The sequence below is a fragment of the Megascapheus bottae genome, chromosome 25 (genome assembly GCF_031878675.1).
Source record: "Megascapheus bottae isolate mThoBot1 chromosome 25, mThoBot2.hap1, whole genome shotgun sequence".
In the NCBI taxonomy this organism is placed as follows: domain Eukaryota; kingdom Metazoa; phylum Chordata; class Mammalia; order Rodentia; family Geomyidae; genus Megascapheus; species Megascapheus bottae.
The window spans coordinates 20,578,520-20,599,799 of NC_143533.1; the positions used below are offsets into that span (position 1 = coordinate 20,578,520).

The window sequence follows — 21,280 nt, forward strand, 5'->3', positions numbered from 1 at the left end:
AGTCAATATTTTCTCCCTTCTGCTTAAAAAAAAAACAAAACGCAACTATTTCTGTGGGCTCCTAAAAGTTCTGTAAGAATTCTAACAGAGCAGTCAGCCTTGCCTGCCAGGTGGTCCCCACCTTTAACGCACAGCTGCGTGAAGCGGAGCTCGCTGTCGTGGTCCCGAAGCATAAAATGGAAGTCCTCCCATGTCAGCTCCTCCTTGTCCTGGAAGCCCGATTCTCGAAACATGGACTCTACCACCTCAGCCAGCTGGGCCTTGGATAGGCAGTTGTTGGAGATCTCGATGAAGGATCTGGGATTGAGAAAGAAAAACCATCAGGCCCAGTCCAGATGGCCACCAACCAACCTTGCCAAGCCTACAGGGCAGGACCGCAATTGGCCAAATCCTAAGCCCCTTACTAAGTTGTAATAGGAGGTAGTAATGGAGTTAAAGAGAAGGCTTCCACTTGTCCTTTATATTTCGGTTTTCCCTTCCAGGTCTCCTCCCTCCCCTTGCAGTCTCTGCCCTTGCTTTATCTCCTGGCCATCCCCGAGGACTGACCTCAGCATTCTGATGAACTCTTCTTTGGAAATGAGACCATTCCCATCGAAGTCATACATGCGGAACATAAGGCGAGACTTCTCCTCAGGGGATCCTGGGAGAAGAAGCACTCTGTGAGGAGAACCTGTCAGGCTGAGTCCACCAGTGTAAAGACTCATTCATTGCCATATGCAGGAAGGGGTCATTCTGCTTCTTTTATTTTTTTAATTTAATTTTTTTGTCCCCATCCTGGGACTTGAACTCGGAGCCTTGGTGTTCTCCCTGAGCTTTTTTTTTCATATCTTTTATTGTAATTAACAGAAGGGTTACATTATATTCACTAGATAGAGGGTGCATTACTTCACAAACATTGATACCCTTTCTCATGTCTTGGTCCCCATTTCCCTCCCCCGATCCCCATCCCTCATCTTGTTTTCCCCCCTTTCCTATCCTATTCAAATAACCAAATAAACATATATATATATATGTATATATATAATATATATCAGATAACAAGGTAAAATACTGTAACAATATGAGATAACCAAGGGACAGCAAAAGAGATGAGAGATAACATAGTACATTAAGGACAACAATCACTCATTATATGGTTTTTGTTTCTATATCCTGGAGGTCCTTTCATTTAGTGTCATCCTATATGGCCTTATGTAAATATCTGCTAGGAGAGTTCAAGGTTTCTACTGATTATGACAAATGAGGGAAACCATTGAGCCTCTGTTCCTTTGAGTCTGGCTTACTTCACTTAATAATCCCTGAGCATTTTTTTTTTCTCCACTTTTGCTACCACTTGAGCCACAGCTCTACTTCTGACTCCTTCTCCACAGCTCTCCTTCTGAACTCCCACCTTGACAGTTTCGGCAGTCTGCCATGTTCCAATCTCCAACAGCTCAATCACACCTCTGTCCCCATTCCTCATCCAAGCTCTGCCCTCTAAATAGCTTTTTCTCCTCCCTCACCTTTCATGAAGACCACCAGAATGTCCAGGAACTCCCGGAAGGACAAGTAACCATTGCCATCTTTGTCAGCCAAAGAGAACATGGACTCCACAAACATGTCCTGGGGCTTGAGACCCAGGGACTCTGCAAACTCAGCCCTGCTCAGCTCACAGGTCAGAGCTTCCCGAACCTTCTGGGAGGAGTCCAGTGGCAGGGTCCCAGCATCTGCCTGGTTGATGTCCAATACCTGTACTTGGGCAGCCCCAGAAAGAGGGAGAAAAAGAGACAAAGCTGCCTTGATTTGAAAGCCACCTTCTGAGAGGTCTGCCCACCACTTCCAGAGACGCAGTGCTTTGGGCAGTCCCCGGGACCAAATTTGTACTACTAAGTCTTGGCCCCTTCGCCTTAGCTGTCAGGGATACAAACTTGATCTGGGCAGGGGATTCTAGAATTGGATGTAGAGGCTCTAGATGTATTTTTGTCAAATCCACCAGATAGAGACCATTTTTCTCCTTCAGGTGCTCAGCAATCCAGGAAAAAGCAAAATCAGAGAAAACAGGGCCAGGAGTTTGGCCTGGTGGTAGAGTGCTTGCCTAGCAAGCATGAAGACAAGGGTTCAATTCCTGGGTACCACATACATAGAAAAAGCCAGAAGTGGTGCTGTGGCTCAATGGTACAGCACAAGGATACAGGAAGCCCAAGAACAGAGCTCAGGCCATGAGTTCAAGCCCCAGGACCGGCGCAAAAATAAAACAGAGGTAGCCTAACAGAGGCGCCATCTTGCTTGGTGACAGCCTTTTCATTGGAATCCATGAGATGATTTGGATCCTCAGAGTCACCTGACTCTTGAAGTTGGTCTGTCCTACTTACATCTAAAAGAAATTCAGGTAAGAAAAGGGTTTGAGAAAAGGTAATCCTTAGGGCTGGGAAGGTGGCTTGTAAAGTATAGGCCTAACATACATGAAGCCCTGGGTTCGATTCCTTAGTACCATATAACCAGAAAAAGCTGAAAGTGGAGCTATGGTTCAAGTGGTAGAGTGCTAGCCTTTAGCAAAAGAAGCTCAGGGATAGTGCCCTGGCCCCGAGTTCAAGCCCCAGAACTTCCCAAGAGAGGAGGAGGCAATTCTCATTACTGGTCATTTGTGTCTCACCCAGGAGCTGCCCCAGTCAAGAGAATAGACAGGCCACAAGCCAAGGTACCTGTCTTTCCTGCCTGTCAACTCAGATATTTAGTCTAAGCCTGGTTGTGGTTCAAGAGGCCAATCTTACAGCTTTGAACAAGGGGCTTTAATGGAAAGAGCCTGGGGGTGGAAGTAAGAGACTTGGGTTCATGTCTCAACTCTGCTACCTGCTTGCTGCACAACTTCAGGCAATTCTCTTCAGTTGTCTGAGTTTCATTTCCTCACCTGGCCTGCTCATCTCACAGGGTTATTGTGACAATCAACAAGAATTGTGTGGGCAATGTTTTGAAAGAGGAAAGCACCCAGACAGCTATCTGGGATTAACAACCACTCCCAGCATACCTACCACCCCAGCACAGGAGCTACCCCTGGCCTTGATGTATTGTGAGGTGAGTGGAGGTTTCCAGGTTCTGCCTGGGCCCTGGCAAGGAATTCTCCCAGTGAAGAGCCCCTCTGTTCTTGTGCATTATTGATATTCAACTTGTAGAAAGGTTAAATCTGGCACAGATATATACATTGAATAATAGTATAACAGTTTCTCATAGACCTCTCTAGTCAATCCTCTCCTCCTCCTCCTCCTTTCTTCTTCTTCTTCTCCTTCTCCTTCTCCTTCTTCTTCTTCTTCTTCTTCTTTTTCTTCTTTTCTTCCTCCTCCTCCTCCTCTTCTTCCTCCTCCCCCTCCTCTTCTTCCTCTTTTTTCTCCTCCTCCTCCTCTTTGTGTGCCCGGTACTGAGGCTTCAATTCTTGGAGTCCTACTTGAGCATTAGTTTTTTTGCTCAAGGCTAGTTAGTGCTCTACCACTTCAGCCACTCCTCCAGTTTCAGATTTTGCTGGCTAATTGGAGATAAGAGTCTTTCAGATTTGTCTGCCCAGACTAAGAGCTCAGCCTCCTGAGTAGCTAGGAATATATAGGCATGAGCCAGTGATCTGTGATCCTGTTTTCTCCTAAGTCAGAACTTTTCTGGCTTTGAGACTTTGTCACATCTCACCTCCACTTAATCATGATGACCTTACACCAGCCTGAATGAAGGCTGTCTTTTCTGACTTTTAACCTGAGTCACTTTCACAGGTCTTATGATGTCCTTACTAGGCCTAGCTCATCTTTCTGGTGGAATAATAAGTCTCTTTACTGGGGGAAATATACTGTGCTTAGTTCCTTTCCTCTCAATGTTAGGGATGGAAGCCGGGACCTTAGACATGTTAGACAAACACTTTACTGTAGAACTACATTTCCAGCTCTTTGTTTTTTGAAACAGGATTTCCATTTGCAACTCAAGTTGATTTTGAACTTGAGATTCTTTGGCCTCAGCCTCTAGAATGTGTGATCACAGGCACCACAACCTCAAGCCCAGCCCTATGTCCTTGTCTCTCCCCTCTACTCCAGCTGCTAGCCTTTCTCTTTCTACTGGAAATGGATGTAAATTTTTCTTCCCATCTTGTTTCCCCACATTTCCCTATGAGCTGTCAAAAGTCTACAAGGTGATAGCTACCCAGGAGGCTGAGATCTGAGGATCAAGGTTCAAAGCCAGCTGGGGCACTAAAGATGGAGAGACTCTTATCTCCAATTAATTACTAAAAAAAAAGGAAGTGGGGCCATGACTCAAGGGGTAGGATGGTAGCCTTAAGCTGAAGAGCTCAGGGACAGTGCCCAGGCCCAGAGTTCAAGCCCCATGACCCCCTCCAATAAAATAAAATAAAATAAAGAAGAAGTCTACAAGGTGAACATTAATACTTGAGAAGACCTCTGGCAGCTTCATTCCCCCACAGGAGAGATGAACTATGGCTCTCAGGACCCCACACTGCTTGGCTTTTGTAGGTAATCTGAAAGCTGTCATCAGTACCCCCCGAAGGCAGGGCTGTTTCAGCTCTTCTCCAAGTGGCTCTATTAATTAAATTCCTTTCCTGCCTTTTCTATCATTACATTTCTACCTAGTTTCTGGACAAATGGTCAGACCTTATACTGTTGGGACTCCCCTCTGTTCTAGGGATTCTATAACACAAAGTCATGTGACTTGTCCAAAGAGGTGGCAGAATTGATGATCAGCTGGGAACTCAGAACTTTTATCTTCCAGCCGGGGCACAAAAGGACCTGAGACTCTTTTTTTTTTTTTTTTTTTTTTTGCCAGTCCTGGGCTTGAGCTCAGGGCCTGAGCACTGTCCTTGGACTTTTTCAAGGCTAGAGCTCTACCACTTGAGCCTCAGCACCACTTCCGGCTTTTTTCTATGTATGTGGTACCAAGGAACCCGGGTCTTTGTGCATGCTAGGCAAGCACTTTAACCACTAGGCCAAACTCCCAGCCCAGGACCTGAGACTCTTATCTCCAATTAACCTCAAGAAAATGGGAGGTGGGGCTTGGCTCAAGGGAGGGTGGTACCCTTGGGCTGAAGAGCTCAGGGACAGTGTCCAGGCCGAGTTCAAGACCCATAACCCCCCCCACACACACACAAACACACACACAACTTCTGTCTTTCTCAGAATTCACCCCATGGTCTCACGTGGGGAAGGATGCCACCATAGGTAAGGATGTGACCTCAGGTATACTCAGAGGGACAGATCTGACTCCATGTTACACACCTGGGAGAAAAGGTGCCTGAAAAAGGTCTCCAGGAGGTGGCTCCGCTGCTCCCGAGTCACAGCCACCCTCATCAGCTCCTGCTCCCGCAGTTCCCACTCCTGGGAGCTCAGCCCATTCTCCTTCAGAGCCCCACGGAGGTTTTCCACCAGGGCCTGACGCTCTTCCTCCAGGTTAAACAGCAGCACCTTCAGAAGTAGCAGGCATAAGAACAACTATTTGTCCTCTGAAGGGGAGGCACTTTCTTTAGATTAGTACCAGAGGGCCCACTGCTGTACCCTTGCAGGGCCTGTGCTTTTTGGCTCAAGGCTAATACTTTCCCACTCAAGCCACATCTCCACTTTTGGCTTTTTTTTTGGGGGGGGGGGAAGGGGAATGTGGAAGTGAAGAAGAGTTAACTGGAGGCAAGAGTCTCACAAACTGGGGCCGGGAGTTTGGCCTAGTGGTAGAGTGCTTGCCTAGCATGCACGAAGACCTGGGTTCGATTCCTGGGTACCACATACATAGAAAAAAAGCCAGAAGTGGTGCTGAGGCTCAAGTGGTAGAGCTCTAGCCTTGAGAAAGTCCAAGGACAGTGCTCAGGCCCTGAGCTCAAGCCCAGAACTGGCAAAAAAAAAAAAAAAAAAAAGAGTCTCACAAACTTTCCTGACCCTGTTGGCTTGGAACCATGGCCCTCAAATCTCAGTCTCCTGAGTAGCTAGGATTATAGGCATGAGCCATCAACACCTGGATTCAAAGGCACTTTCACAAAGCTATTCTTCCCCCAATTCTATAACAAAAAAAAAAAAAAAAAAAAAAACAAAAGAAAGGGGAAACCAAAAGATGAACTAGGCAGGCAGTCCATACTGGCCTCTAATTTAGCTCCCATCCCAAATTCCTAAAAATCACTAGATCGTGTAATTACAGGGTACGGAACAGGACCCAGCTTCTTCCAAGGACCCCAAGGTAGGAACCACGAGAGCATCCTTAGAAAAGGGCAAAGCTGTCAGTGGCTGCAGGAATAAACAAATATCATGTCATCCTGTAGGCCCAGAACAAGACAAACATGTTCAAGTTTATCTCTCTATCAGGCACTAACAGTGAGGACTAGATGCCAGAAACCCTGCCTCCTGGCCCAGTGTTCCTTCGCTTCTACCTAACTGCTTGCTATGAAGAAGCAGCCAGGGGCCAATTTGACCATTACCAGGTCATACTCCTTGGGGATCTTGAGGAGCAGGGCGCGGCGTCCACGATTGCTGGACAGGATGAGGTTGACTTGTTGAGGGGGCCGCAGCTGGATGGTACGAAGCACTGTGAGCCTGCCATCTACCACACGGATCTGCCCGGGCTGTAGGTGTACAAGCACAGGCCGGCAGGGCTCCTTGCGGCCCTGCCATTCCAAAGCTGGGGAGAGAAAGATGGATTAGGCCAGATGGGGTCTCTAGAGGCACACTGGGAGAAACAGGGCTGACTCAGGACTGGACTCCAGGGGTTCCTGGGTACTTAGGGCCATCCCCTCCCCAACAGTCCTCAAGTGGTTCCCTTGTGGAGCAGAAACCAATGGCTACCATTTTCAGAGTGTTTACTATGTGCTCCACATGAGCTATTTTTTTTAACCATAAACCAATGGGCGTGGAAGCTAATATACATATATATGTATATATGTACATATATGTGTGTGTGTATATATATTTTTGGAGAGATTAAAAACAACAACAAAATCTGTTAAAGGTCCAACAGCCAACCCACAGTGGTGGAACTGAAAGTCCAACCCTAGTCTGATTCCAGACCTTTATAATTACTCCTCTGTTGCCTGCAGTTCCAGGGCGAGATGCCACAAAGCAGACGTCTTCAGGGACTTGTGAGTCATAATAACCCTGGGAGATGCTTCTGTAAATCTATCATGCTCCCTTGATTCGGGAGGAGCTGCAGACATTGGAAGACTTTAAGTCCAACTTCTATCACCTGCTCTGGCCTTGTCTACAGCTCTAGAAAAGAGATGGCTTTTCCTCAGGTTCTTAGGATGGAAGCAGAGACTGCAGCCCTGAGCCTTGCCTTTCCTCTCACCACCCTGGTTACCTTCTACACCCCCCACAAGCTTCTCAGACATGATGCTCTGACGGTCCTGGCCCTGGAGCCTCTTGAAATTCCTCATCCGGAGGCGGGCAACAATCCAGGCGCTGAGCAGACTCACTGAAGGTGAGGTGGGGGTGGGAGGAAACAATAAGATACTCAGGAAGGTGAGATGGAAGTGATTCCCTTCCCAAATCCTTTCCTGGGCTAAAGCCCCCTGCTTTCCTCACCTCCTGAGTCTTACACAACTCCTTCAAAAGGTGAGCTTCTGTGACCACAGAGCTAGGTATTTTGCATCCCACGAAAAGCTTTGTGTAGAATTTAAGGGATTCTTCCAACCATCCTTGCTTCTACTACTCAGACCCCTTTCCAGCCAGTGACAAAGTCTGAAGTCTTTGAGTCATAGGTCAATCTGGTCTACCCAGATACGGCCTTGCCAAAAGACCAAGTCCTAGGTGCTGCCCCCAGTACTAGATCTGACCCAGCTCTGGTTCTTGAGTGAGTGTAGGCCTCAGACCATCCCCTAGGTTCACATTCCTACTGATAGCTACTGGTTTGATCTCTCTCAGGCTTCTGACCAAGCTGGATTCCAGCTTGGATCCTAGGGGATCCTAGGAGATCAGGGAGGCTCCTGGGAGCTCACTTATCTGCCGTCAGACATCTCCTGTGTGACCCCTTCCCCTGTTCACTTCACCTGCTAGAGGGAAAGCCATCTGTACAGTTTATTGTCATAGATGGAACCACCCCAACTCAACTCCTAGCTGCCACCTCGTCCCACCCTGCCCACCCTTCATTTTTACCTAGCGGGAAGCAGCACAGGACTCCAATAGTGAGCCCAAAGCCAAATCCACTGCCCTCAAAATAGTCACGGATGATGAAGGGGACACAGGCTGGCAGGCCCTTGGTGCTGAGTTGTTTGGGCTGTGGACAGGGGTCTCCTGGGGAGGCAGAAGAAAGTCCTGAGTAAAGGCTGGGTAAAGGCTCTGGCACGGGATCACTGAGGTTATCTCTCTCTCTCTCTCTCTCTCTCTCTCTCTCTCTCTCTCTCTCTCTCTCTCTCTCTCTCATACACACACACACACACACACACACTTCCTGCATCACTGTCTTTGGCCCTCCTATTGCCCCAGCCCCATCCCAGATGAATATGAGGCTTTTCATCTGTCTCTGAAAGGCCAATTCTGCACTCACTCAGGCACATTGCCTCCTGGGGGTGTGCAGTAGGGAAACTACACAGATGTAGCTATTAGCCCTGGTCCCCAGAACCAAAGTTCCCAAGGGCAGGCAGACCTGTAGTTCACAATCTGGCTAACCAGTCACATTATGCCACACTCACGAGTGAAGAGGGACAAAAGGTTCCAGGCACACACCCTTCGACCATCCAGCTGTCACTCACCTGCCAGCCAGAAAAAGACATTCGACTGCAGAGCGGTGGGTTCCACATTGGTGACAGCCAGCAGAACGTCCCTTAGAGAAGTCTTTCTGATCTCTGCAATCTCTTCCTCAGAAAACAGCCTAAGAGCCAGACAAGTAGGGAAGAGAGATGCAGGCCTCTAGGGCCGGGGAACCCAAGAAGAAAACCAAAACAAAAACAAAACTGGGGAGGAGGCAGGCTGGAATCTAAAGCCTCTAGGGGGCTCTCCAAGGTCAGACAGTCTTACCCATTCCTGGTGTTCTCAAACCAATAGCGATCACCATCTCTTAACCGCACGAACTGGTCAAGGACGATGGTGCTAAACAGGGGCCCAGGGTCTCCATGGCTCTCCAGGAGCCCACCTGGAAGCAGCTCCAGCCTAGACAGATCCTGGTTGTACAGAGCCGCTGTAGCCTTCAGCACCTGCAGCCAAGTAGAGGTAGGAAAGAGTGAAAAGAGCCAGAACGCAGCCTGGAGCAAAGAGGAGGTTCCTAGGAATTAGCTCCAGAGATAGCAAAGTGGAAGCCACAACACTGGATGCCTCCCAGAATGCTTCTTATGCCCCCGGCACTGCTGAGTGCTTTAACTCATGGGAATCTTTCCCCCAGATCCAACTGTAGAGGGGATTTAGGCCCTTGAGTTTGCTAGGTAAGTGCTCTACCATTTCAGTGAAACCAAGTGGCTTCTATTCTTCAAGACTTAAGACATGTTTTAAGAAAATCAAATTCTTGACGATGCTTTGTTTTGTAGAGACAGTCCTCAATAACGTTTCATCACATATTTTCCTCTCTTCTATCTCGAGCTCTAATATTCCTAACTCTACCTTTATCACTTTGAAACAAGGGCTTATCATGTAGTCCTAACTGGCTTCAAATTCATCTTTTTTTTTACTTTTCTTTTTTCTTTTTTAATTGGTCCTGGGGCTTGAACTCAGGGCTTGGGCATTGTTCCTGCATTTTTTTTTTCACATAGGGCTAGTGTTCTACCACTTTGAGCCTCAATGCCACCTATGGTTTTCTGGTTAATTGGAGGTAAGAGTCTCAGGAACCTGGGGCTGATTGTGTGATTGTGTGGCTTAGTGGTAGAGTGCTTGCCTAGCATACACAAAGCCCTGGGTTTGATTCCTTGGTACCACATCCACAGAAAAGGCCAGAAGTGGTGTTGTGGCTCAAGTGGCCAAGCACGAGCTTTGGGAAAAAAAAAATAAACAGGTCCCTGAGACTTTCCTACATGGGCTGCACGGGCTGGCTTTGAACAGCAACAGCGATCATCAGATCTCAGCCTTCTGAGTAGCTAGAATTATGGTGTGAGCCACTGGCAGCCAGGCCTTTCTATCTTAATTCAGCTGGACTCCTGCTAGAACTACAGGCGTATACTACTATGCCCAGAACCAGTATTTTTTAATGCCATTCCTGAGGCTTGAACTCAGGGCCTGTGCACTGTCCTTGCACATTTAAAAAATTTTTTTTTGCCAGTCCTAGGGCTTGAACTCAGGGCCTGGGCACTGTCCTTGGACTTTCTCAAGGCTAGAGCTCTACCACTTGAGCCACAGCACCACTTCCAGCTTTTTCTGTGTATATGGTACTGAGGAATAAAACCTGGATCTTTATGCAAGCATGTACCACTAGGCCAAACTCCCGGCCCCTTGGACACTGTTTTTGCTCAAGGCTAGTGCTCTGGCCACTTGAGCCACAGCGCCACTTCTACCTGGTGCTGGGCTTTGTGCAAGCTAGGTGAACACAGTACCACTAGGCACCAAGTTGTTAAGGCAACCAAAGCTGGTCTGCTGGATAGCAGGTAACACCACTTGGTCAGGTGATAAGGTCAGAGTGTACCAGCTGACTTCCAAAAGGTAGCTGGAATATTTGTACATAAAAGCATATCTTATTACTAAGTAAAAAAAATAAAGGCTAAATCTGATTGGTCTGGTAATCCCAATTCCAGTGTGAGAGATTGGGAAAAATGACTTGGAGTGAGCCCTGCTCTTCCCATCAGGTGCTGGTCTCTGGTACTTGTGTCTCATCGCCTCTCTGCCATGTCTAAGAATGGTATATGCTTAGTCCCTCCCACTCCAACCCCTCCTTACAGTGCTGTCACTCTTGGCGAGTGCAGAGTTGATGTCCTGCCATTGGGTAATGGGAGGCAGGCCCAGAGCTGCCCTGGCCTTGGTGTAAGAGGGTAGGCCCAGATCCCGGCCTCTCTGCAGACAGCTGGCAAAGTGGTCTGTTCTGGAAAACTTCAGTGGCCCAGGCCAGAAATCTGGAATCAAAGATCAGAGGATTAAAGGGACCGAGGGATTCCAAGGTAGCCCCTAGCTCATGAGACTAACCATTCCAGAGGCACTGAGACATCAGGAGGCAGCCACAGTGAGTGGGTTAGAAGCTCTCTCAGCAAGGAAAGTGATGCAGGCCCTCAACCCGGGGTGGCGTCCCTGGCTCTCCAGGGACTTCCTCCCAGAAGCCTGAGGTCCCACAGCCTGCAGAGACAGCCTGAGGCTCACCTCGTACATCCTCCACCAACACATGGTCCTCTTTCTCTGCGATCTGGGAGGCCATGCCCAACAACAGTGAGTCCACATCCTCAGCCCTTCGTAGGCTTGGGTGCTTTGGTGAGTAGGAGGAAGGAGAAGGATGCGGTTAATGAGGCCAGAGTTGGGCAGGCGGCCACCTCCTCCATATCCTCCATATCCTTTGGCTGGCCTAGTGCTCTTGCTTGATCCCTGCAGGTGAATTTCCCCACTCATGTTGAGTGATGTTCCCTTTCAAAGCCCAGGCTTCTGAGAGTGCAAAGAACCTTAAAACTGTATTTTTATCTTAGGAGACTTGACAATATGGTTGGCAAAGGCACTATACAGTACCTTGGTCTTCTTCAACCTGGTACTGATATCCATCAGCTGCATAATCTAGGGCAATTTCTAGGACTTCTCTGACCTCACTGACCTCCCCTTTGTTTAAAAAAAAAAAAAAACAAATAGGGCTGGGAATGTAGCTTATGGGTCGAATGAGTGCTTAGCATGCAAGAACACCTAGGTTTGATTCCTTTGTACCACACAAACAGAAAAAGGCAGAAATGGCACTGAAGCTAAAGCAGTAGAATACTGACCTTGAGCAAAAAAGGCTCAGGTCCTGAGTTCAAGGACTGGCAAAAAACCAAACCAAACCAAAAAAGCAACAACAACTTGGGGTAGCGGTGTGGCTCAGTGATAGAGCCATTGCCAAGAATGACCACAGCCTTGGTTCCATCCCAGCACCAAAATAAAACTGCACACAACATGAAACAGGGTAGGAGGATGCTGGGTCCTCTCCACTTTAGCTCCACGACCACCGTCCTCCTTCCCCCTGGGCCCTCTGTATGCGCTCACACAAAAGGCTTCATTTCGCTTGAAATGAATGATTGATGTTCTTCACACACACACACACACACACACACACACACACACACACACACGCACGTGCACGCGCCCGCCCATGTGTATCCAACACTGACCTCTCTACTCCAGTAGCTGTTGCAGACCCGGAGAGCTCTGGAGAAACTGGTATTCTGATCAACAATCCTTTGGAAGTGACAGCTGGCATTCCTAAAATGCAATGAGCAGGGGAATAGTGACTGAGGCCACAAGTCTGTAATGTCAGGTATCAGCTATGGTCTCCTTTGGGTGGTATGTAGTCATACTACCTGGCCTAGATAATTTGCCTCTTTTCAGTCAAAACATCTTAAAATACAGCCACAGAGTACTCTGCCTGTCTCTCCTTCCAGGTGGGAGGTCCCCATATAGATACACATATGAGTGCACATGTACGCAGTGGTCTCTTAGTATCTACTGGGATTGATTATATTCAAGTCATTTATGTAAAATGCCATAGTATTTGCATATAGTCTGCACATATCTGTGTATGCACTTTAAATCATCTCTAGATTCTTACGTTCCTTCATACAAAGTAAATACTAAGTAAATAGTTGTTACATTGTAGGGGATTAATGACCCTTAAAAAATCTATAACAGAGGCAATTTTAAAATATTTTACTATGAGGTCAGATGAATGTATAGAGGGGAGCTTTGCTACCATCCTACCCTTGAGCCAAGCCCCATTTCCCATTTTCTACAGGTTAATTGGAGATAAGAGTTTCAGGTCCTTTTGTGCCTGGGCTGGCTTTGAACCTTGATTCTCAGATCTCAGCCTCCTGAGTAGCTAGGATTACAGGCATGAGCCGCCACCACTCTGAGCACTGTTTTTGGGCATACTCAAAGCTAGAGCTCTACTACTGGAGCCACAGCACCACTTTCAGCTTTTTCTGTGCATATTTCTGAAACTTCTTCCAAAAGCTTACAAGCCCCTCAGTGGTGCTTCTTGTTAAAAATGCCCCAGCATAGCAATGAGCCCCAAGACTCACAATTGGTAGGCTTCCTGGCTTCTCCGGGCCTCAGTTAATTCGCCTTTAATTGGTGTGTGTGTGTGTGTGTGTGTGTGTGTGTGTGTGTGTGTGTGTGTGTGTGTAATATCTACTGCAGCCACAGAAGAAAAGGACATAAAAGTTGCCAACAAAGGCTGAAGGTATGGCTTAAGCAGAAGAGCACCTGCCCAAAACGTGCAAGATGCCTTCACCAACCTCCTTCCCCATAAAACCTTATTGCCAAGGTACAGGTTCCTTAAAACTTATTTTCCTTGGAGGAAGAGGCATGATTCCAACTGATAACTGTACCCTAAAGCCTCCTGAGGGCGGATTTTTTATTTTCATTCTTATTTTTGGTCAGTCCCAGCGCTTGAACTCTGGGCCTGGGCACTGCTGTCCCTGAGCTCTTCTGCTCAAGGCCACTGCCCTACCCCTGGAGCCACAGTGCCACTTCTACAGGTGAACTGTAGATAAGAGTCTCAGGTCCTTTTGTGCCCGGGTTGGCTTTGAACCTTGATGCTCAGATCTCAGCCTCCTGAGTAGCTAGGATTGCAGGCGTGAGCCACCAGGCCCGGCTTATTTTTATTTTCTAAATCAACACCATCTCATGAGAGGAAAGCACAGGCCCCCTCCCTCACCTCATGTACACGGCGGGGGGCACCATGGTGGAGAGGAACTGCTCTGACGCTGCCACGAACTCCGGGGAGATGCTGGGGTCCAGAAATGGACGGTAGCCTGCGGTGAGGAGGGGAGACCCGACACCACACCTCAGTCTTCTAACGACTCCCCCGACATCCACACTCCTCTCCCCGCCCCCTGCCCAAATAGCTCCATGGAAGACACCCTCCAGCCCGCCATCCGCCCCTCACCTGCATAGGGCGGGGGCGTTTTGTGCAGCAGGCTGGGCAGCCACTCATACAGAGCAATGTTCTGCGGAGACAGGGCACACGGGGGACTCACATGGCGTCTCCAGGCCCAGGGGCCTCCCTCCTGGCTGGGGGGATCCCCGGGTGGGGCCGGGGCGGGGCCCACCTGGTAGGCGGCGATGACCCTCTTGCGCGCGTGCTGGAACAGCTCCTCGTCCCCCCAGTGCGGCCGCTCCCGCGCCAGCCTGCGCGCCCACACGTTGTGGTAGCGGAACCACAGCAGGCCCAGCGCCTGCACGAAGGGCTCCCTGTTGCCTCGCGGGGCCCCGAAGGCTGCAAGCAAGTGGGGCCTCGGGGGCTGAGCCCGGCTGAGCCCGGGGACCCCCAACCCGCACGGCCTCAGCGCCCCCCACCCCCACCCCGCGCGCGCCCCGACGCCTCCAGCCCGCACCCCGGGCTCGGCCACCCGGCTCTCACCGTACAGCCCCCGGGGCCCGCCCTGGCCCGTGGCGGGGTCGGGCGCCATCCACATGAGCAGGTCGGCCTGCGAGTCCCGCGGGAAGTCGGGGTCCGGCCCCGAGGCGAGCTGGCCCCCGGAGAAGCTCCTCAGGGCGTCGCTCCACGAGTGCGACGAGCCGTAGATGGCGCTGCCGTCCAGCCAGCCGCTCACCTGGTTGGTCTGCGGGCCGGGGCGGAGGGGGGGGTGAGGGGCGGGGGGAGACCGGCGAAGGGCGGGGCGGGCAGGACTGGGCCCCAGGGCTAGGCTGGAAGCCAGGGGGACCCCAAGTCCTCAGCCATGCCCGCCCGCGGCGAGCGCGGCCTCACCAGGTCCCGGGGGTTACTGGGGCTCTGTCCGGTCTCGGGGTCCCAGCGGCTCCTCTGGAAGGGCAGCACCACGTCCCCGCGCCGGTGGGGGTCGAACACGGGGTCTCCGCGCGGGATGTGGATGTTGAGGAACTCGGCGGGGCAGCCGGGGGTCTCCACGCTCACCAGGTCTGACAGCACGTGGTAGCCTGGAGCAGGGAGTCCAGCCCATGGCGGGGGACCGGCCCTGCGCCGCCCGCCCGCACCGCCGCCGCCGGGGTGGCCGCCAGGACCCACAGCTGCCCGCGCCCAGCTCGGCCTGGCGCCCGCACCGCGCCCCGGCGGGCTCAGCCTCCCCACAGGCCATGTTGGAGGAACGCGAGGCCCCGAGGATAGCAGCCTGGCAGCACGAATGAACACCCAGCGCCCTCCCCACCGCAACCCCACTCCCTCCCTCTGCGCCTAAATGCTGGAATGGCGGTTCAGGGAGCCGTCTGGGTTTGCACCCGAGATTAGGGGTGCACAGACACCCCCAATCCTTCCCAGATGAAACAGACAAGACAGGCTGCTTGGGAATTTCGCCTGGTCTCCTTGACCATTGGCCATGGAACCCCAACGTCCCTGCTCCCCACCCCTCAGTGGGGGGGGGCATCTTTTTTGTGTCTCTCCTCCTTTGAGCTCACTAGGTATGACAGCACATGGTAGCCTTCCCACAAGGCCAGAAGGTGTGTGTGTGTGGGGGGGGGGTGGCTGCTGACAGCCGGCTGGGCCCTGCCGCAGGCTCCTAGCCCTTCCCTCTCCCCCTGCGAAGCTTCTAGAGCCATCTTCCTCCCATCATGGGCAAGTCCAAGCCTTGACCTCTTGTATTCCCTCCCCATTCTTTGTCTCTCCTGGCCTGCCTGTGCCTAATACCTGATCTCAGATGTAGTCACTGTCAGTTTGGCATTCTCCTTGGTAACTGGGAGGCGCTCAGTGAGTGTGCCTAGGCAAGCGAGCTGTTAAGACCCGTGCCAACACGCAGCTGGGAGCCTCCCTGGCTTGCTCCACTGCCAGCCAAAGCCAAAATCAAGGCACAGGAGTATGCATGGCTGGCTAGGCGAAGCCAGGCATTGTTGCTGGACTTGCCACCAATCGTGAGGTTAGGCACTCTCTCTGTGACCTCCTCTCAGCTCTCTGCCACAATCAGTGCCCTTCCCTGAGCCTGTCCCAGAAGCAACGAGGGAAAACACCTACCAGATTCTTTTCACATCCTGCCTCTACCCCCATCCCCAACAGCCAAATATGGAGATGCTCCTCCCCCCTACCATATACCCCTCCTCTTTCTACACGGAACACATTTATGGCTCTGTCCACCAGACTTCAGCATGAGTCCTCCTCCATTTCTCACTTCTCTCCACATCCGCCCTCCCCCGTCCCTGATCATATATAGACATGACCAGCTCACCCCAATCCCCTCCCCAACTCTCAGAGGCTGGGGGTCCTCACCGAAGAAGACGCCTAGCACTGTGCGGTTCCGCAGAGAAGCCTGTCCTGCAGGGCCCCTCATGGCAGTGTTGCTTAGGTTCCGGGGATTAGGCAGGTAGGGTTCTCCCAAAGGCTGGTATACACCATCTGCGTAGCTAGCTGGGACCAGGCGCTGAAGCCGAGAGCCTGAAGTAGGAGTGGTGAAGAATAAGGATGGACTGTCAGGAAGCATTTTAGGCCTCTTCTCGCCCAAGCTTCTTCTTTCCATACCTGAGATCTGAAAATGGTTTTACTTAGACAGTGACGATCTTTGTGGATGTTTCCACCAATAGATGCCACCCCAGCTGCAGGACTCTGTGCACGCTTGGCTCTCACCTACCTTTGCTGCCCCATCTGTGTTCCATGAGGTTGTTGTACCACCCATCAAATCTCTGCACCTCCCATGAAATGGGGTTCCGAGCTTCTGTGTGAAAATAAGGAGGAAGGGCAGCTAGACAAGTCAGTGTGAGAGGCCAGGCAGGCTACAGGAAGCAGGTCTGTGAGTCTGGCACTTGGAGTAGCAGAAGCGGGACCCCCAGCTCATGTAGAGGTGGTGTGAGGGGATTGGGAGATATGGTACAGAGGGAGAAACCAGGGTAAAATATTGTCCAAACTCAAGCCTACTCACTCTAAATGACTCAGCAAGATAACACTTCTTTTTACCAGATTCCTTTACTACTTCTTTCTTTTCTTTTCTTTTTTCTTTCTTTTTTTTTTTTCGGTCAGTTGTGGGGCTTGAACCCTGGATACTGTCCCCGAGCTCTTTATCTCAAGGCTAGTGCTCCACTTAAACCACAGCACCACTTCTGGTTTTCTGGAGGTTCATTGGAGTTAAGAGTATTTTTTTACTTAGTGGAGAAGAAGGTGCAGGAATCTCTGTTCCACACACCTGTCAGATCTCTGGAGGACCCAGCAGGACAGAAATCTCTCCCAGTTCTCTGACATCACACAGAGGAAGGGCCAACCACTCCCCATACTTGGGAGGGACAAGTCATCTGGTGACCCATCGATGGGCAAGGGCAAGGTAAAGAGCGGCCTGCCCTCTGTGGTTGAGCAGAGCCCTGGGCAGAGGTGTGGTGCGGCTCCTCTGGCCTTTTTCCCAGCTTGGGTGGGGACAGGGACTGTACTGGCCATATGAATAACTTCGCTCCTTTCCCCTCTGGAACATCTTGTCCCCTATATAATTCCCGGGCTGATGCTATTGTACCCTGCAAAGACAGGGTCTAGAAGGAAAAAACTGAGGAGGGGGAAGAGCAAGAAGAAGGGTCCAGAATCAGGTGTGGAATTGAGGTCATTTTGGTCAGTACATCAGATGATGAGCTCGGGGCTAGAGAGGGAAAATGACTGAGGCACTGATTTTTTTTTTTTTTTGCACCAGTCCTGGGCTTGAACTCAGGGCCTGAGAACTGTTCCCAGGTTTTTTTCTCAAGGCTAGAACCCTACCACTTCAGTCACAGCACCACTTCTGGCTTTTTTTTATGTATATGGTACTAAGGAATCGAACCCAGGTTTTTGTGCATGCTTGGCAAGCACTCTACCATTAGGCTAAACTCTCAGTCCTGATGTTTGAGCAAAGAACCTGGCTAAGGATCTATACAGAATTTGAGCAGGAACTAGGACAGCCATAGACACCATCTTTAAAAGAAGATGAACTGGTAACAGAACATGGGAGAAGCTTGAGGGGGGAGAACACGGAGAGAGTGTATCAACAAGGATTCTCCTCAGCAAGAGCTGAGGAGGCAGGGGTGGGCGGGGGAGGGAAATGCGGACCAAAACATGAGAAAGGGTATCAATGTTTGTGAAGTAATGCACCTTCTATCTGGCGAATGTAATGTAACCCTTCTATTAATTACAAGAAAAAATTTAAAAAAAAAAAGCTGAGGAGAAAAGGAAATGCCAAAGCCAAAGAAAAGGGCGGATGTGAGCAGCTCTGACAAGAAATAACTGAAGGGCTGAGCTACCATCCTCAAGCCAGGACAGATCATTCCATGGGTTTTCCTTTTCTCTTGTTTTTACATCATCTATCACTAATGATCAGAGGTTTGCTCTTTGTAGTCTAACTTTTGGCATCCTAAACCCACTTCCCGCCTAAGAGAGCAGCCTTAGATTTTTTAAATAAGAGATTGACAGAGCCCGGCACCAGTGGCTCACAACTATAATCCAGAATACTCAGAAGGCTGAGATTTAAGGATCCTCGTTCTAGCCTAGCTTGGGCAGAAACGTCTGTAAGGCTCTTATCTCCAATTAATTTGAAAAAAAGAGGAAATGCAGGTGTGGGTCAAATGGTAGAACACCAGTCTTGAGTGAACAAATTAAGGGAAAGGGAGAAAGCCCTGGCCCTGAGTTTAACTCCAGTACCAGCACAAAGTAAGGAAGGAAAGAAGGAAGAAAGGCAGGTAGGTAGGGAGGGATGGGGGGAGGGAGGGAAGAAAAAGAAAAAAAAAAGATAGAAAAACAGACTGTCCAAAGCTGAAACTCTTGTGGATAATACTGTTTTTTTGTTCCTATCATATTTTTTAAAAAATTGGTGAGTGACTCTTCTTCACCTTTGGACCCAATCTCACCCCCAAGTTCTCCAGTCTCTTATCAGTCTTTTCCTGTATCAAGTCAAAAGTACTTGTTTTATGGGGAAGAAAAAGAGGACGAGGAGGAGGAGGAGGAAGAAGAAAAAGAAAAAGAAAAAGGGAGCCGGGCACAATGGCTCATGCCTGTAATCCTAGCTACTCAGGAGGCTGAGATCTGAGGATCAAGGTTCAAAGCAAGTCCCGGCACAAAAGGACCTGAAACTCTTATCTCTAATTAACCTCTAGAAAATAGGAAGTGAGGCTTGGCTTAAGGGCAGGACAGTAGCCTTGAGGTGAAGAGCTCGGGGACAATGCCCAGGCCCAGGGGTAAAGTGGTAGCCTTGAGCTGAAGAGTTCAGGGACAGCACCCAAACCCAGTTCAAGACCCATGACCCACAAAAAAAAAAAGGCCTCCCCAAACTAGAAGGGATGAAACACTAAATGTATTTGGAAATAATTATCATTCAAATATCTACTTATTTATTCAACAACTAGAAATGATTATCTACCATATGCATGAGATTGTGTCAGCCAGGCACTAAAGATACAGAGCTGAACATGACACACTTGCTGTCACTGGAAGAATCAAGAAAATTCTGGGCCCTCTGACCCTAGCTGGGTTCCTCTTCCAGTGCATACTCACCCAAAGGGGTCCATGGTCCAACCAGTAACATCCATGCCAAAGCCAGCGAGCTCATGATGAGAATGATAAGAAGAGCTCAGATGTTAGACAACTCAAAGTGGAGATCCTAGGAAAGGAGAAAACAAAGATGATGAGCTCCAGCAATTCAGGAGCATCCATCTCAGCAGATATTAAGAATCAAAGCCAGGCCAGAATGGATAGCACAAAACAGGAGATTCACTCTTTCCTGAGATTCTTATCTTCATTCAACAAATACTCAATGGGCCTAGAACATACAGAAGCTGTCAAGGGTACTGGAGATTGAGGGGAAATTATCATAACCAAAAACCTTGCCTACACAGATCTTAGCTTCCCCTTCACTATCTGGTTGGATCCTTATTTTCCTTTTTCCAGGTAGAGTAGTAAATATGCCTGTATCCTTCCCAGCATGGCAGCCAGCAATCAGTTGTGAGAATGAGGTTGAATTTAGAGCAAGAGAAGTGACAGGTTTGATCCAAGTGTGATGAAAAGAGTAAGCCAGAGCTTGGCTCTTCTGGGTAAACTCAGGAGGGGTGCAGTGCTTCCTTCTCTCCTCACACCCACCCACAGGCCAACATACCACACAGAGACAAGAAGGAAACAGAAGCAGAAGAGGACCCAAGCTGGTACTCTTGAAGTCCTTCTAAAGGCCACTTGGGGATGGGGTAGGAAATGGGGGTGCTCTAGCCAAGTTGCAGAGCTCCTAGAAATGACCTCATCCTCATTCCTTAATACTCTACAAAACAAATAGAAAACCAACCAACCAACCAACAAACGGTTAGGCCTCGTCATAATCCCAAATTCAGTATTACAGCTGCTCCATCCTACAGAGTCCTTGGATAATGTGTGAAGAGAGCTGGGCTCTGAAGCTGAAAGGCTGAAGTGGCCATAGTGACCCTCCCTAATCCACCTGGTCCTCCCCCTCCCCTCCCCCTCTCAACATGTCTTCAGGATTCCAAAGCTCCAAACACAAATGTACCATCCCCCACCTACTTGAGGGGTCCTGCTGCCAAGCTCTGGGCTTTCAGGCCAGGCTGGGTGCACCACGCGTACAAGCGTGCCTCACAACCACTCCTTGTGGGTGAAGAAGGATTCACGAAGCCACATGGATGCAGTCACTTCCACACAACCTTGAAAGTAAGGCAGAAGGCCTGGCACAGGGCAATAAAACCCCAGCAAGCAGCGGTACCTTGAAAGCAAGCACAGGCCTGCTTGATCCCACAAGGCCACTTTTTTTTTCCCCCCCAGCCTAAAGTGACGGAATGGTGACCCCGGGTGGCTCCTGAGATGGGGGAAAGATGAGTTAAGACCATAGAAACTCTAACCTGGCTCCCTAAGAGGGCCAAGGGGGTAAAGTATGGCCCCTATGAGTCCAAAGTTTTTGCCTTGGCAAGATTGTGCTGGTGTCAGGAGATCCTTGGCCCAAGCAAACTAGGTCATCCAACATTCCCAGATCTGGGAGACCCCAGCTCTCCCCAAACCTTGAGGAGGAAGAGGAGAATCTCTTACCTGGCCCCTTTTCGGCCTCAGGAAAAGAGATCAGGTGTGTGGAGTAGGTGGGAAGAATTCCCCTTCCTTGAAAAGAAAAGAAAAAAAAAGGCCCAGCTCGCCGGTCCTCCGGCCCTGCCCTGGGCGCTCGGTCCTGGGAGGCACCCACACCCACCCGCCTGGAGAAGCCCCCCAGGCTCTGACCTTGGCCGCGTGGTCCCCCCACCCCAGCCTGGGCCAGCGAGATTGGCTCCGGTCTGGGGTCCGGCTGCCTCCACACTGCGAGCCGGGGCGGGCGGGG

At 50.1% G+C, this 21,280-nt stretch overlaps 1 protein-coding gene across 1 annotated transcript in view; it reads right to left on the reverse strand.

Moving 5' to 3' along the window:
* The window catches only part of Duox1 (dual oxidase 1), a 34,153-nt gene extending 12,881 nt beyond the window's left edge, over nucleotides 1-21,272 (reverse strand). The window contains exons 1-22 of the mRNA XM_090318438.1: nucleotides 21,184-21,272; nucleotides 21,001-21,066; nucleotides 19,474-19,579; nucleotides 16,607-16,690; nucleotides 16,249-16,413; nucleotides 14,785-14,972; nucleotides 14,437-14,638; nucleotides 14,126-14,292; nucleotides 13,963-14,023; nucleotides 13,732-13,828; nucleotides 12,188-12,278; nucleotides 11,202-11,304; nucleotides 10,788-10,960; nucleotides 8,949-9,124; nucleotides 8,684-8,802; nucleotides 8,088-8,225; nucleotides 7,294-7,407; nucleotides 6,419-6,618; nucleotides 5,238-5,423; nucleotides 1,503-1,728; nucleotides 547-640; nucleotides 122-297 (exon numbers count right to left, since the gene is read on the reverse strand). Of these exons, the coding sequence (XP_090174564.1) occupies nucleotides 122-297; nucleotides 547-640; nucleotides 1,503-1,728; nucleotides 5,238-5,423; nucleotides 6,419-6,618; nucleotides 7,294-7,407; nucleotides 8,088-8,225; nucleotides 8,684-8,802; nucleotides 8,949-9,124; nucleotides 10,788-10,960; nucleotides 11,202-11,304; nucleotides 12,188-12,278; nucleotides 13,732-13,828; nucleotides 13,963-14,023; nucleotides 14,126-14,292; nucleotides 14,437-14,638; nucleotides 14,785-14,972; nucleotides 16,249-16,413; nucleotides 16,607-16,690; nucleotides 19,474-19,528 (2,815 nt within the window). The 5' untranslated portion in view covers nucleotides 19,529-19,579; nucleotides 21,001-21,066; nucleotides 21,184-21,272. The remainder of the gene's footprint in view (nucleotides 1-121; nucleotides 298-546; nucleotides 641-1,502; nucleotides 1,729-5,237; nucleotides 5,424-6,418; nucleotides 6,619-7,293; nucleotides 7,408-8,087; nucleotides 8,226-8,683; nucleotides 8,803-8,948; nucleotides 9,125-10,787; nucleotides 10,961-11,201; nucleotides 11,305-12,187; nucleotides 12,279-13,731; nucleotides 13,829-13,962; nucleotides 14,024-14,125; nucleotides 14,293-14,436; nucleotides 14,639-14,784; nucleotides 14,973-16,248; nucleotides 16,414-16,606; nucleotides 16,691-19,473; nucleotides 19,580-21,000; nucleotides 21,067-21,183) is intronic.
* Nucleotides 21,273-21,280: the final 8 nt, after the last annotated feature.